The sequence below is a fragment of the Haematobia irritans genome, chromosome 2 (assembly GCF_050003625.1).
Source record: "Haematobia irritans isolate KBUSLIRL chromosome 2, ASM5000362v1, whole genome shotgun sequence".
Classification (NCBI taxonomy): domain Eukaryota; kingdom Metazoa; phylum Arthropoda; class Insecta; order Diptera; family Muscidae; genus Haematobia; species Haematobia irritans.
In genome coordinates, this window is record NC_134398.1 from 202,539,507 (window position 1) to 202,552,648 (window position 13,142).

General features: G+C 30.4%; 1 protein-coding gene across 1 annotated transcript; it reads left to right on the forward strand.

Moving 5' to 3' along the window:
- The first annotated feature begins 1,485 nt into the window (after positions 1-1,485).
- On the forward strand, positions 1,486-12,938 carry Mtp (microsomal triacylglycerol transfer protein). Its single transcript, XM_075297189.1, has 8 exons — positions 1,486-1,824; positions 7,061-7,579; positions 7,650-7,942; positions 8,016-8,946; positions 9,011-9,162; positions 11,535-11,926; positions 11,997-12,164; positions 12,391-12,938. Exons 1-8 carry the CDS (start codon positions 1,764-1,766, stop codon positions 12,545-12,547), a joined length of 2,673 nt encoding a protein of 890 aa, XP_075153304.1. The 5' UTR covers positions 1,486-1,763; the 3' UTR covers positions 12,548-12,938.
- Positions 12,939-13,142: the final 204 nt, after the last annotated feature.

The following is a 13,142-nucleotide window of genomic DNA, read 5'->3' on the forward strand; positions in this document are numbered from 1 at the left end:
ATTAGCAATAATATCTCAAGTGTTATCCTCAAATTGAAATGCATCGCTACTCAATAATTTGTCAAACAATTTTCGATGCGAGTCAAATTCAAAATTAACATCGTTGCAAATATTTTTCAACCTAAATTTGTATGAATGATATCCCCACTTCAAATTGAAAGTCAAAGCCAAAATTCTATGAATTTTGTATAATTTTTATCAAAATAAAATATATAATAATACACTAAACTACATAATACACTACAATACCAATTGATAAATAATAATCTTATTAAACATATCAACAAATAAGAACAAAAACAACAAAACTATAAATATCTTAAACATTATTAGTAAACACTTTGGCATTGATAATTTTCCTTTTCCTCGATTTCCTTCCTTTTGGTGTCATAAAACAGCATTCAAATTTATTAACATGCGGGCAATTTGAAATTAGGAACGTACTGGACCGCGTGTTAGAATTGATTTCCAGCAGAAGGAATTCACAAAATATCAATTTTAAACTGATAATAGCATATGAATTAAACTGACGATGTGATGCACATTTTCATCCAGAAGTTGTTGATTTCAACAATTTGTTGTTTTTAACAATTTTAATTGGTTGCACTTGTAATGTTTCAGGAAACTTTTTCTTGTCGGTAAGCCACTCATTTTTCATTGGTCAGCTTCTTAATGTTTGCAAGAATGTAGCATCCAAAGATTTTAGTTTTCTGCAAAGAGATTTCAATTTAGTGACTTCTCTAAAGTGCTGATTTAATTATTCATATTGACGTACCAATTATTATAAACTATTTCAAGCAGTTCCAGTTAATTGTCCACCATTTTTTCGTCGTTCAGCTTTTTAATGTTTTCAAGAACGTAGAATCCATAATTTAGTCTTCTCCAAAGAGATATACATTTAGTGACTTCCTTAAAGTTTTATTTCATTTATTATTTTCACTTACCTATTTTTATAAACTATTTGGTCATTTGTCTAAAATTTTCCATTTTTTATTTCTTGCAATTGACCACGAACTTCGTTGCACAAATAAGTATTGAAAAACACATGGTTTTTTTATTGCATTTTAGGGTAGTGTTTTGTCAAAGTTTTCTCATATTATCTTCAACACCTTTTCAAAGATTTCGTCAACATTTTGGCAAATTGGAAGTAATTCGCAAACAATTTGAAGATGTATTGAAGATGAGCTATTTCAAGTCAAGTTGAATTTATGTTGAAAATTATATTTACCCTCAAACTGAAAAGTTGTTGCATTTGAAAAACGCTTATCCTGTGTTTATTGGGAATGCTCAAGCATCGGTTTGAATATAATCATTTCTCCAGTGCTTATGTTTATTGTGACTTCTCCTTATTTGCCATCTGAACGGTCCATTGAAGTTCTGCGTCGAAGTTTAAAATCGCCGCCTTTAAAAGTTGACGGCGTTGTTTATGCTTGAAAAGGCATAGGGGTTCGTTTGTACTACTTCATCTTTGTTCTTCCAATCATTCTCTCAAAACATTCTGTCAGGTGGTCAGTTGGTGCAGTAAAAATATAGCCGGTATTGGGGCAGTAAACAAATAGCGAGAATTCGATGAATGAGTGTTTAACTATCATTACGTTTTTATTCTCTCTTCGTAAACATCGAGTAAAGACTGCAACACATTTTTGCAATTCAACTAACAAATGATCATTAATTAAGGAATCAATTGCGGGCAATTGCATTCAATGAATTAATTAAAACATATAAAAAGCAAGATAACATTTTTCGAACACCACCCATTCACAATGATTCTGAGAGTTGTACTATTGTCTACATTCTTGGTGTACTGTTTGTCTCATGGAACAGGTAAGTTGTCCGAAACAAGAAGATTAATATTGTTTATTAAATTCATTAGGCACCAAAACACCACCAATTCTTGGTTGGTTGGTTGGCTCATCTTAGTAAGTCGTCAGACTAATATACTTGCCATAAGAATGTGGAGAAAGTGTAGGAGAATGACGTATGCCGCCTGCTGGATATGTTGTATTATTTTTTTGTTTTTTCTTACTTCGGTGGGTAAGGAAGAATACAACGAATGATTTATTAGCTATTCAATACATGCCCTATTAGCATGTCCATAACCCTTCGCAGAACAACAGAAACGTTGACTTTGCCATACTTGTTCTCTTACTATTTGAAGTTCAATGAACTTGCATTTGTCGATGATTTTTATTGATAGGAAGTGGTCATTGGAAATAATAAAAAAAAAACACTTGATATCCATAACACCTTCCCTTAAAACCTATTGACCATTTTTCCATTTTGCTAGTCAATGATAACCTTAAGTACAATCAATCGTTTTGGGTCGTACTGATAATGGAGAAAGTTTTTTTTTGTTGTTGTTACTTTTTCAGTCTGTGGTTCTGTTTGTATTCTTCTTTAGTATTGCTGCGTGATTATTGTGTTTGTATTGTTCCGTAGTAGCAGCATCAGTTTCCAATCTGAGACAGTCTTATTATTACATATTTCTTTGGATTATTTGTTTGAGGGAAACTACATAAAAGTGACGTGGCCGTTAAAGTATTAGTTAGCTTATCACTTAGAAAATAAGATTTTTTAAATTTATTTGAATAGCAAACCATGTCATAAATTTGAGAAAAAGCGAAAATATCGCCTTTAGATAAGTGACGTTATGCATGCATACTGCGTATGGTTTCCGACATAGATCTTTTATATGGCACAATGTCTTACTTTATTGATAATCGAACGATATATCATAGCTTCTATAGCATTCTAACTCAAAATGGTGTGTGTAAGGCAAAACACTAAATCAGTTAGAAGGCAAAGACTTTAGATTCTACTCATGGTACTTCAATCATGATTCGACTTTAAAATTTAAAATCGGCAAAACGGAAATTTCAATTTTCTTGAATTGATGCCCTGTTCCTGTATATCAAACGAAAAACCATTCGAAAGAAAGGCAGTTCAATTCAAATCTATGCTCTTTTTGGCTTTGTAGAAATGGATCCCTTATTTTACATATTATGTACTAGATATAAGAATCACGGTTGGTAGACTTCTACAAAAATGGTATATTTTATATTGTTTGATAGATTGGTAGAGTTCTTGATGTTTTGGTAGATTTTGCAAAATATTCCTCTCTAAGAGTTACTTCACAAACTTATATAGAAATAATTTTCTATAGAAATAACATTTTGACAAAATTTTCTATTGAAATAAAATTTTGAGAAAATTTTCTATAGATATAAAATTTTGAGAAAATTTTCTATAGAAATAAAATTTTGACAAAATTTTTTATAGAAATAAAATTATGATTAGATCCTCTATAGAAAAAAATTGACAAAATTTTCTATAGAACTAAAATCTTGACAAAATATTCTATAGAAATAAATTAAAAAAATATTTTATAGAAATGTTATTTCTACTTCACAAACTTATATAGAAATAATTTTCTATAGAAATAACATTTTGACAAAATTTTCTATTAAAATAAAATAATGAGAAAATTTTCTATAGAAATAAAATTTTTAGAAAATTTTCTATAGAAATAAAATTTTGACAAAATTTTCTATAGAAATAACATTTTGACAAACATTTTTTTATAGAAATAAAATTATGATTAGATCCTCTATAGAAAAAAAATTGACAAAATTTTCTATAGAACTAAAATCTTGACAAAATATTCTATAGAAATAAATTAAAAAAATATTTTATAGAAATAACATGTTGACAAAAATTTTCTATAGAAATAACATGTTGACAAAATTTTCTATAGAAATAAAATTTTGACAAAATTTTCTATAGAAATAAAATTTTGGCAATGTTTTCTATAGAAATAAAATTTTGATACAAATTTCTATAGGAATAAAATTTTGATAACATTTTCTACAGAAATAAAATTTTGACAAAATTTTCTATAGAAATAAAATTTTGACAAAATTTTCTATAGAAATGAAATTTTGACAAAATTCTCTATAGAAATAAAATGTTGACAACATTTTCTATAGAAATAAAATTTTGATAAAATCTTACACAGAAATAAAATTTTGACAAAAACATTTTTAGAAATAAAATAAAATTTTGAAATTTTTGAACAAATTTTGTATAGAAATAAAGTTTTGCAAAATAAGAGTTTTTATACCCTTCACAACTACTGTGGTACAGGGTACAATAAGTTTGTGCATTTGTATGTAACGCCAAGAAGGAGTAATCATAGACCAACCTTTTAGTATACGGATCGGCTTAGAATTAAATTCTGAGTCGATTTAGCGATGTCCGTCTGTCTGTCTGTCTGTCCGTCTGTCTGTCTGTTGATGTATTTTTGTGTGCAAAGTACAGCTCGCAGTTTTAGTCCGATTGTCCTAAAATTTGGTATAGGGTCCTATTTCGGCTCAAAAACGATCCCTATTGATTTTGGAAAAAACCGGTTCAGATTTAGATATAGCTGTCATATATATTTTTCACCGATCTGGTCATAATTGGCGTGTATATCAACCGATCTTCCTCAAATTCCGTACATCCGAATATGGGTCTCGAAAAACTTCCAAAATATCAGCCAAATCGGTTCAGATTTAGATATAGCTCCCATATATAGCTTTCGCCCGATTTACACTCATTTGCCCACAGAGGCCAATTTTTTGCTCCGATTTAGTTGAAATTTTGCATAGGGAGTAGAATTAGCATTGTAACTATGGGTGCCAAATTTGGTTGAAATCGGTTCAGATTTGGATATATCTCCCATATATAGCTTTCGCCCGATTTACACTCATATGACCACAGAGGCCAATTTTTAACTCCGATTTAGTTGAAATTTTGCATAGGGAGTAGAATTAGCATTGTAACTATGGGTGCCAAATTTGGTTGAAATCGGTTCAGATTTAGATATATCTCCCATATATACCTTTCGCCCGATTTACACTCATATGACCACAGAGGCCAATTTTTAACTCCGATTTAGTAGAAATTTTGCACAGGGAGTAGAATTAGCATTGTTACTATGCGTGCCAAATTTGGTTGAAATCGGTTCAGATTTAGATATAGCTCCCATATATATGTTTTACTGATTTCGACAAAAATGGTCAAAATACCAACATTTTCCTTGTAAAATCGCCACTGCTTAGTCGAAAGGTTTTAAAAATGACTCTAATTTTCCTAAACTTCTAATACATATATATCGAGCGATAAATCATAAATAAACTTTTTCGAAGTTTCCTTAAAATTGCTTCAGATTTAAACGTTTCCCATATTTTTGTACTAACATTGTGTTCCACCCTAGTGCATTAGCGGACTTAAATTTTGAGTCTATATATTTTGTAGAAGTCTATCAAATTCTGTCCAGATCGAGTGATATTTAAATGTATGTATTTGGGACAAACCTTTATATATAGCCCCCAACACATTTGAGGGATGTGATATGGTATCGAAAATTTAGATCTACAAAGTGGTGGAGGGTATAATATAGTCGGCCCCGCCCGACTTTAGACTTTCCTTACTTGTTTGTTTGGTAAAATTGTCTCCAAAATTTGGTAAATAATATTGAGCTTGTGTGGCAACCGTGGACCAGTGATGCCTCCCTAATCAATCAAAACAGATGAACATAATGAACTCATTATTCACCTGAAAAGGTGACTAATGAACTTAGAATTAGAATATAAGCTAGGAACAGATGTGGAATTCTGTTACCTGAGTACTTGGGGGTTGCATCCCAGGTCTGTCCGGCTAATGTCACAACTGTCCTCGCCCCGTTAAACCACTGGAATTGCTTTGTGCCTCATAACCATTAAGTTGACGATATATGTTCTATAGATATTATCGGTGCCCCACCCGACTGTGAACACAAGTAGCCATAAGGTCTTGTGCCAACCCTCACGAGGACCTCACTACTTGCAAAGGGACCCTCGTGGTCATCTCAAAGTAGAACTACATTTTCGGACACCGGTGACGGCTCGCAAGAACACTCAAATGATAAATGTAGCAGACGAGAGAATAGATAATAGGGAGTTAGAGTCTATTTTTGAAGGAAGCACTAAGGTACTCCGATCGCAGGCGAAAGCGGCACATAAGTAGATATTGCGTAATCGAGTGCCAAACATTGTAAATCTCCGAATAAATTAAGAAACGATAGAGAAGTCAATGATTCTGCGAGGATTTTTACCAACTTCTACCAGCCAAAACCGGATTATATAGCAAAAAATAAGATTATCAGAAGAAGAAGACCTAGTGAAGTGTCAGTCAGTAGTTCGGTAAATGAGCAGTAAAGCAGTGATAGGCAACCAACAGAACAAAACGGAGTCTTTGAGATGGTATAAATTGCTTGACGTAATCGGTAGCTGTAGAAGAGGCTGGAAGTCGGTATAGAAAGAAAGAGAAATCAATATGCCGAAGAGGATATACCCAGGAACTTACTCTAGATATGTCAACATTGCAAGCTCCCAAAAGCAAGAGAAGCGCATCGAGCAAAACAGAAATAAAACCAGGAAAAAAACAAACAAAAACGACCCTGTGTATGCAAGGAGGGCATGCTAACCATTGCACCACAGTGGCTCCCATGAAAATAATTCGGGAGTGGCCGTATGCGTTCACAGTTGTCCATATCATCACTTGAAGTGGAAAACTATTTCAGATGACGTTTTTCCAGTCAAACTCTTTGGTAGTTTTCATTTTTTCGCTGTGTTAATGCAAATGCTGCATCTCCCATTTGCCGAGAAAAGTTTCAAATTACTCTGCCCATGCCAGACATTCCAAGATTGATTTCATCCGACATGAAGACAGAGTGCCGAGATGGGGAGTACTGTCGATATATTTCCATTTGGGGTTTTTCAGCCAAGATCTTATATTTTTAAAATATTTTAAATTTAAGAAAATATTTTTTTCAATTAACCATTTAATTAGATTTAAAAAAAAATCAATTTAACTATAAATTGATTAAATAATTTTTTCAAATAAAAAAGTAAATTAAATTTTTAATCGGATTAATAATTGTGTTTGTGATTGAAACAAGAAATATTTTTTCGGTGCTCTTGGTTAGGATATTTTTCATCTTCTTCTTTTACTAATGTACTCGTGTTTTTCCCAATTTCAGAACCCCTCTTTGCTCCCCTAATACCATTTAATAGTCAAAATTACTACACACTCACGAATAAAGTGACAATCAAAGAAATCTCACATGGGGCCGCAGAGGAAACCAGTTACACCTTTAGTACATTACTCAAAGTCAATAGTGTTTGGAGTAAAGGCAATGATCAACTTGTCCAGATATATTTCACGGAAAATCGTGTAACTACCATGGATAAAAAGGGCAAAGAAAGAAATCAAGAGATTACAAAAATTCCCGATAGACCATTCTACATACGTTTTGAGGGTCATGGACCCACAAAAGTTATTGCCCACCAATACAGGGATCAATCATTGCTCAATATAGAGAGAGGCATTGCATCTCTCTTGCAAATACAATATAAAGTTGGTCCAATTGTAGAGGTTGATACGTCCGGTATGTGTAATGTCTTCTACAATGCCAAATCCAAACAGAAGGTAGAGAAAAAGAAAACCGATTGTTCCAATTGGGATTTAAAAGTTGCATATCGAGGTGAAAAACCTTTGGGTAAGTAAAACACATTTATCATGGTATTCGGATGGTGCTAATCAAAATCCTCCTTCCTTCCAAATTTCAGATATATCACGTTTATCTATTGAAAATGTTGAATATGATATTTCTCCAGGGGGAGCTTTGCTACAAGCCCATTCCGTGGAAACACATCAAATGCATTTAACTGCTCAGCCTGAGATTGGAACAATTGTTGAATCTGTATTCACCATGAAACACGTTAGTGCCACTGAGGAACATGTTGAACAACTAGAATTTGAAACTTTGGATGAGGCTGTACAAAGTCTTTTGGATTGGTATCGTGAATTTGATATGGAAGCTGATGTTGATGGAGCGGTTACTGAATATGGCCTAGTAACAGTAAGATTTTCTTGATCCAGACTCTTCAGAAACAATTGGAAATTAATAGATTTTGTATTTTTTCTCGATTTAGTTAAAAAGCGAAATTAAAAAATATGCCAAGCACCTGGCCACTAAACTTATAGGCCATGAAGAATTGGCCGAAGCCTTTGCAAGACTTGTACCATTGGCCCGTATTACAAAACAGGAAGAATTTCAAGAGATATTAAATAACCATAAGGAGATCCATTCACAATTGGTTGATTTACTTGGAGCCACTCAGACCTTTGATGCCCATAAGGCCATTAATGCTACATTTCAATATGGAAAATTAAGTGATTTCGATTTATTGGAAAAATATTTGCAATCATTGGCAGTTGGTACCCATCCTGAAGAGGAAATTGTCAAAGATCTCTTTGCCATGGCCAAAGCCCTGGATGATTCAATACAAAATCGAAAAATAAAAAGTGCCATAGTTCAATGTATGTCATCGTTGGCCCATCATTTTGAGCGTGAAGTTATCGAAATCGATATACGCGATTATTTGATAGAAAATCTAAAGAAAAATTGTGGCAAAGATGAGGAATGTAAACTTCTAATGATTAGAGGTTTACAAAATATTGCCGATCATCGTGCCATAGAGACTTTAATGGGCTATGCCTATTTGGCTGAACCAAAATTATCTGTTGCCGCCATGCAAGCCTTGAGACGTTTCTCCGTGGAACATTTCAAGGAGCCTCATCGTTTAGCTTTCACATTTATGTTCTATCAAAGCCGTAAGAAATATGCAACCTCTGCCCGTACCTTGGCTTTGGATATTCTATTAGATATGCGCCCCACCAAAGAGGAATTGGGTCATATGTTGGACTATTTGGCTTCGAACGATCGACTTTTTGAGATCAAAACCTATGTCATACAAAAATTCCAAATGTATGCCGAAAAACATCCTAAATTTAAAGTTCTACTGCAAATGTGTTTGAATGAAAGGCCACATATTAACAATTATCACATATTGGGACAAAAAGGTGAGAAGAGTTGTGACGGAATCGGTTACCATAACTTCTAAATAAATTTGCAATTTTTATTTAGGATTTACTTCGGTTTTGGCTCGCCCTCTTTCTTCTGCGCCAGCTTTTAATGAGACCTTACTTAGTGTACAAGAAGTCCACAAAGGTGTATTGCGTCGTGGATCGGTGGAGTTGCTGTTACGGGCTGGTGAATATGAAGCTAGCACTTTTAAGGTAAGGTTTGCAAATCCATAAATAATATTAGAGGAGGCACTGTGCCGCCATTACTGCGGGTGGTCAGGTGGCAGAGCGTTATTTTAGGCTAGCTTAGATTTTTCTGTTACCACTTGTGAATTCTCTCTTTTTTCAAAGAGTTTTACGCAATTCTTTGATTTGCCCATTGGGAAAGGATCATCAGCCGTGGACGAAGGATTTGAAACCTTTTTCTACATAGGCGATCTTACAATGCCCCTATAGAGAGTTAATGCTCAATGGGTCTGCAGAAAGATCAAATGAGTGAGTCTTAAAAATATAAATACGACTACACTATACCCAGGGTAAAAGGGATGCAGCTTAAGAGTGAGAAGGACATCGCAACTATTACATTATGTTAGAAACTATTGGAAAGTATACCAAGCAAGAAAATTTTGTCAAAATTTTATTTCTATAGAAAATTTTGTCAAAATTTTATTTCTAAAGCAAATTTTGTCAAAATTTTTTTTCTATAGAAAATTTAGTCAAAATTTTATTTCTATAGGAAATTTTTGCAAAATTTTATTTCTATAGAAAATTTTAGCAAAATTTTATTTCTGTAGAAAAATTTTCCAAAATTTTATTTCTGTAGAAAATTTTTGCAATCTTTTATTTCCATAGAAAATTTTGTCAAAATTTTATTTCTAAAGAAAATTTTGTCAAAATTTCATTTCTATAGAAAATTTTTTCAAAATGTTATTTCTATAGAAAATTTTGTCAAAATTTTATTTCTATAGAAAATGTTTGCAAAATTTCAGTTCTATAGAAAATTTTGTCAAAATTTTATTTCTATAGAAAATTTTTGCAAAATTTTATTTCTATAGGAAATTTTTGCAAAATTTTATTTCTGTAGAAAAATTTTCCACAATTTTATTTCTGTAGAAGATTTTTGCAATATTTTATTTGTATAGAAAATGTTTGCAATATTTTATTTGTATAGAAAATTTTGTCAAAATTTTATTTCTATGGAAAAATTTTTCAAAATTTTATTTCTATGGAAAATTTTTTCAAACTTTTATTTCTATAGAAAATTTTGTCAAAATTTTATTTCTATAGAACATTTTGTCAAAATTTTATTTCTATAGAAAATTTTGTCAAAATGTTATTTCTATAGAAAATTTTGTCAAAATTTTATTTCTATAGAAAATTTTGTAAAAATTTTAGTTTCTATAGAAAATTTTGTCAAAATTTTATTTCTATAGAAAGTTTTGTCAAAATTTTATTTCTATAGAAAATTTTGTCAAAATTTTATTTCTATAGAAAATTTTGTCAAAATTTTATTTCTATAGAAAATTTTGTCAAAATTTTATTTCTATAGAAAATTTTTTCAACATTTTATTTGTATAGAAAATTTTGTCAAAATTTTATTTGTATAGAAAATTTTGTCAAAATTTTATTTCTATAGAAAATTTTGTCAAAATTTTATGTCTACAGCAAACTTTGTCAAAATTTTATTTCTATAGAAAATTTTGTCAAAATTTTATTTCTATAGAAAATTTTGTCAAAATTTTATTTCTATAGAAAATTTTGTCAAAATTTTATTTCTATAGAAAATTTTGTCAAAATTTTATTTCTATAGAAAATGTTCTCAAAATTTTATTTCTATAGAAAATTTTGTCAAAATTTTAGTTCTAAAAAAATTTAGTAAAAATTTTATTTCTATAGAAAATTTTGTCAAAATTTTATTTCTATAGAAAATTTTGTCAAAATTTAATTTCTATAGAAAATTTTGTCAAAATTTTGTTTCTATAGAAAATTTTGTCAAAATCTTATTTCTATAAAAAATTTTTTGCAAAATTTTATTTCTATAGAAAATTTTTGCAAAATTTTATTTCTATAGAAAATTTTATAAAAATTGTATTTCCTTTTAAACTTTTTTTGTCAAAATTTTAGTTTCTATAGAAAATTTTGTTAAAATTTTATTTCTATAGAAAATTTTATCAAAATTTTATTTCTATAGAAAATTTTGTCAAAATTTTATTTCTATAGAAAATTTTGTCAAAATTTTATTTCTATAGAAAATTTTGTCAAAATTTTATTTCTTTAAGAGATTTTATCAAAATTTTATTTCTCTAAGAAATTTTGCCAAAATTTTATTTCTATAGAAAATTTTGTCAAAATGTTATTTCTATAGAAAATTTTGTCAAAATTTTATTTCTATAGAAAATTTTGTCAAAATGTTATTTCTATAGAAAATTTTGTCAAAATTTTATTTCCATAGAAATAAAAATGTCACCTAATTGACTTATTAGGAACAGGTCCTATATCCACTTGTTGGCAATATTTAATAGCCCTAGATATCCGTATCGTCAAGTATTGATTCCTTTTTGTGTGTATTCCTTTTTAATCTATAGCTTGGTATCTTTACAAATGGTTTGGACTCATTTATGTCCAATAACAATGATGCCGAAGAAGAGGGACAATTCGATGACGATGATGAAGAAAATCCCGAATATAGCCCCATCACAGCTGGCATGGAAATTTCTGTAAATGGAGTCGTACATCGACCTCTAGTCTTCTTCACCGGAAAGGCTGAGTTAATGACACATATATGGAGTGGCACAGTATCGGATTCAACACCCGCTTTTCAGGGTACCATGTTGGCCCATGATCACGAACACTATGTGATATTATCATCGGGCGCCACAGCACATTTCAATGTTATAGGAGCAAAATCGATTGATTTAAATGGTAAAGCTGGTTTTAGTCTTTGGAATCGTAATGCTGATACGGAAATTAAACAGAAGTAAGTTTGAAAAGTGTTTTTTTTAATAAATGTTAAAATTAATTATTAATAATAATGATATTTTTTATAGTGCTGCTACTGTTGTTTATGGCATGATGAAAGTTGGCTTCACCTATGCCACTGTGACGAATGAGTTTGTTTTCTCCTATGAACCGAAAATAGTTTTGCAGGCTCACATAGATTTCTATGATGAACTCAAGTTGTGTATGCGGTTACAGAGGCCTGAAATGCAATTGACGTAAGTTTTCCGATGCATTAAAAGAAAGCGATACAAATTTATATTCATCAATGTGGAATATTAGACATTAGAATTCTGTGGCAGAGGCTTTACCCAATCGGAGTTCAGTTCTGAGCATTACAATTAATTTTTTTTATTTATTAGTACTTTTTTATAAATTAATTTTTATAAATTAATTCAAAATATTTTTCTATCTAAACAAAATTCTTTTCTTTTTCATTTCCAGTTTAAAAAATACCAAAACGGTAAATCTTAAAGCCAGCTACAATTACAAAAAATCGGTACACGCAAAACATTCCCACAAGTTCCCTGGTCATACATATGCATTAAATCGCAAAAATAACAATATGTGTAATATGGTTGCCAAAGATTTAGAGCTTTAATTATCATAAAAAAGGATTTCTTCTATCGACCACGTCCCCCAGTGTATGAGTGTGATATTGTGTTCCATAAATTCTTCCTAAGTTTAATTTAGGAAGTGTATTCGTTTTCTACCTCGATATGAAAGGAGTATGTAAACTACTACTAATAATACTACTTACTATCATTTGGAAGGAACATTGTATATTATGATTAAACAAAAAACAAACTCATAACAAATTTCTAGAGATTAACATAATCGTATGCTCAAATTTTTATACAAATAATTTCATACAAGAAATTTACTACGAACAAAAAGACTCAATTATTTTTTATATAAATGTATATGTCTAATATTCGAAAAAAGCAAAGCTTAAAGATTAAATAAATACTCAATAAAATGTAAAGATCAAATGTGGTTTCAGTTTTTAAAATTTTGACAAAATTTTCTATAGAAATAAAATTTTCTCAAAATTTTCTAAAGAAATAAAATTTTGACAAAATTTTCTATAGAAATAATTGTTGACAAAATTTTCTATAGAAATAACATTTTGACAAAGTTTTCTATAGAAATACAATTTTGACAAAATTTTCTATAGAAATAACATTTTGAGAAAA

Bases quoted from the DNA above. Each gene is read 5' to 3' on its own strand.
- Mtp (XM_075297189.1), top strand. From the start codon at position 1,764: ATGATTCTGAGAGTTGTACTATTGTCTACATTCTTGGTGTACTGTTTG. The intron at 7,580-7,649 runs GTAAGTAAAACA...TCCAAATTTCAG, and splicing joins TCGAGGTGAAAAACCTTTGG to ATATATCACGTTTATCTATT. The intron at 8,947-9,010 runs GTGAGAAGAGTT...ATTTTTATTTAG, and splicing joins TCACATATTGGGACAAAAAG to GATTTACTTCGGTTTTGGCT.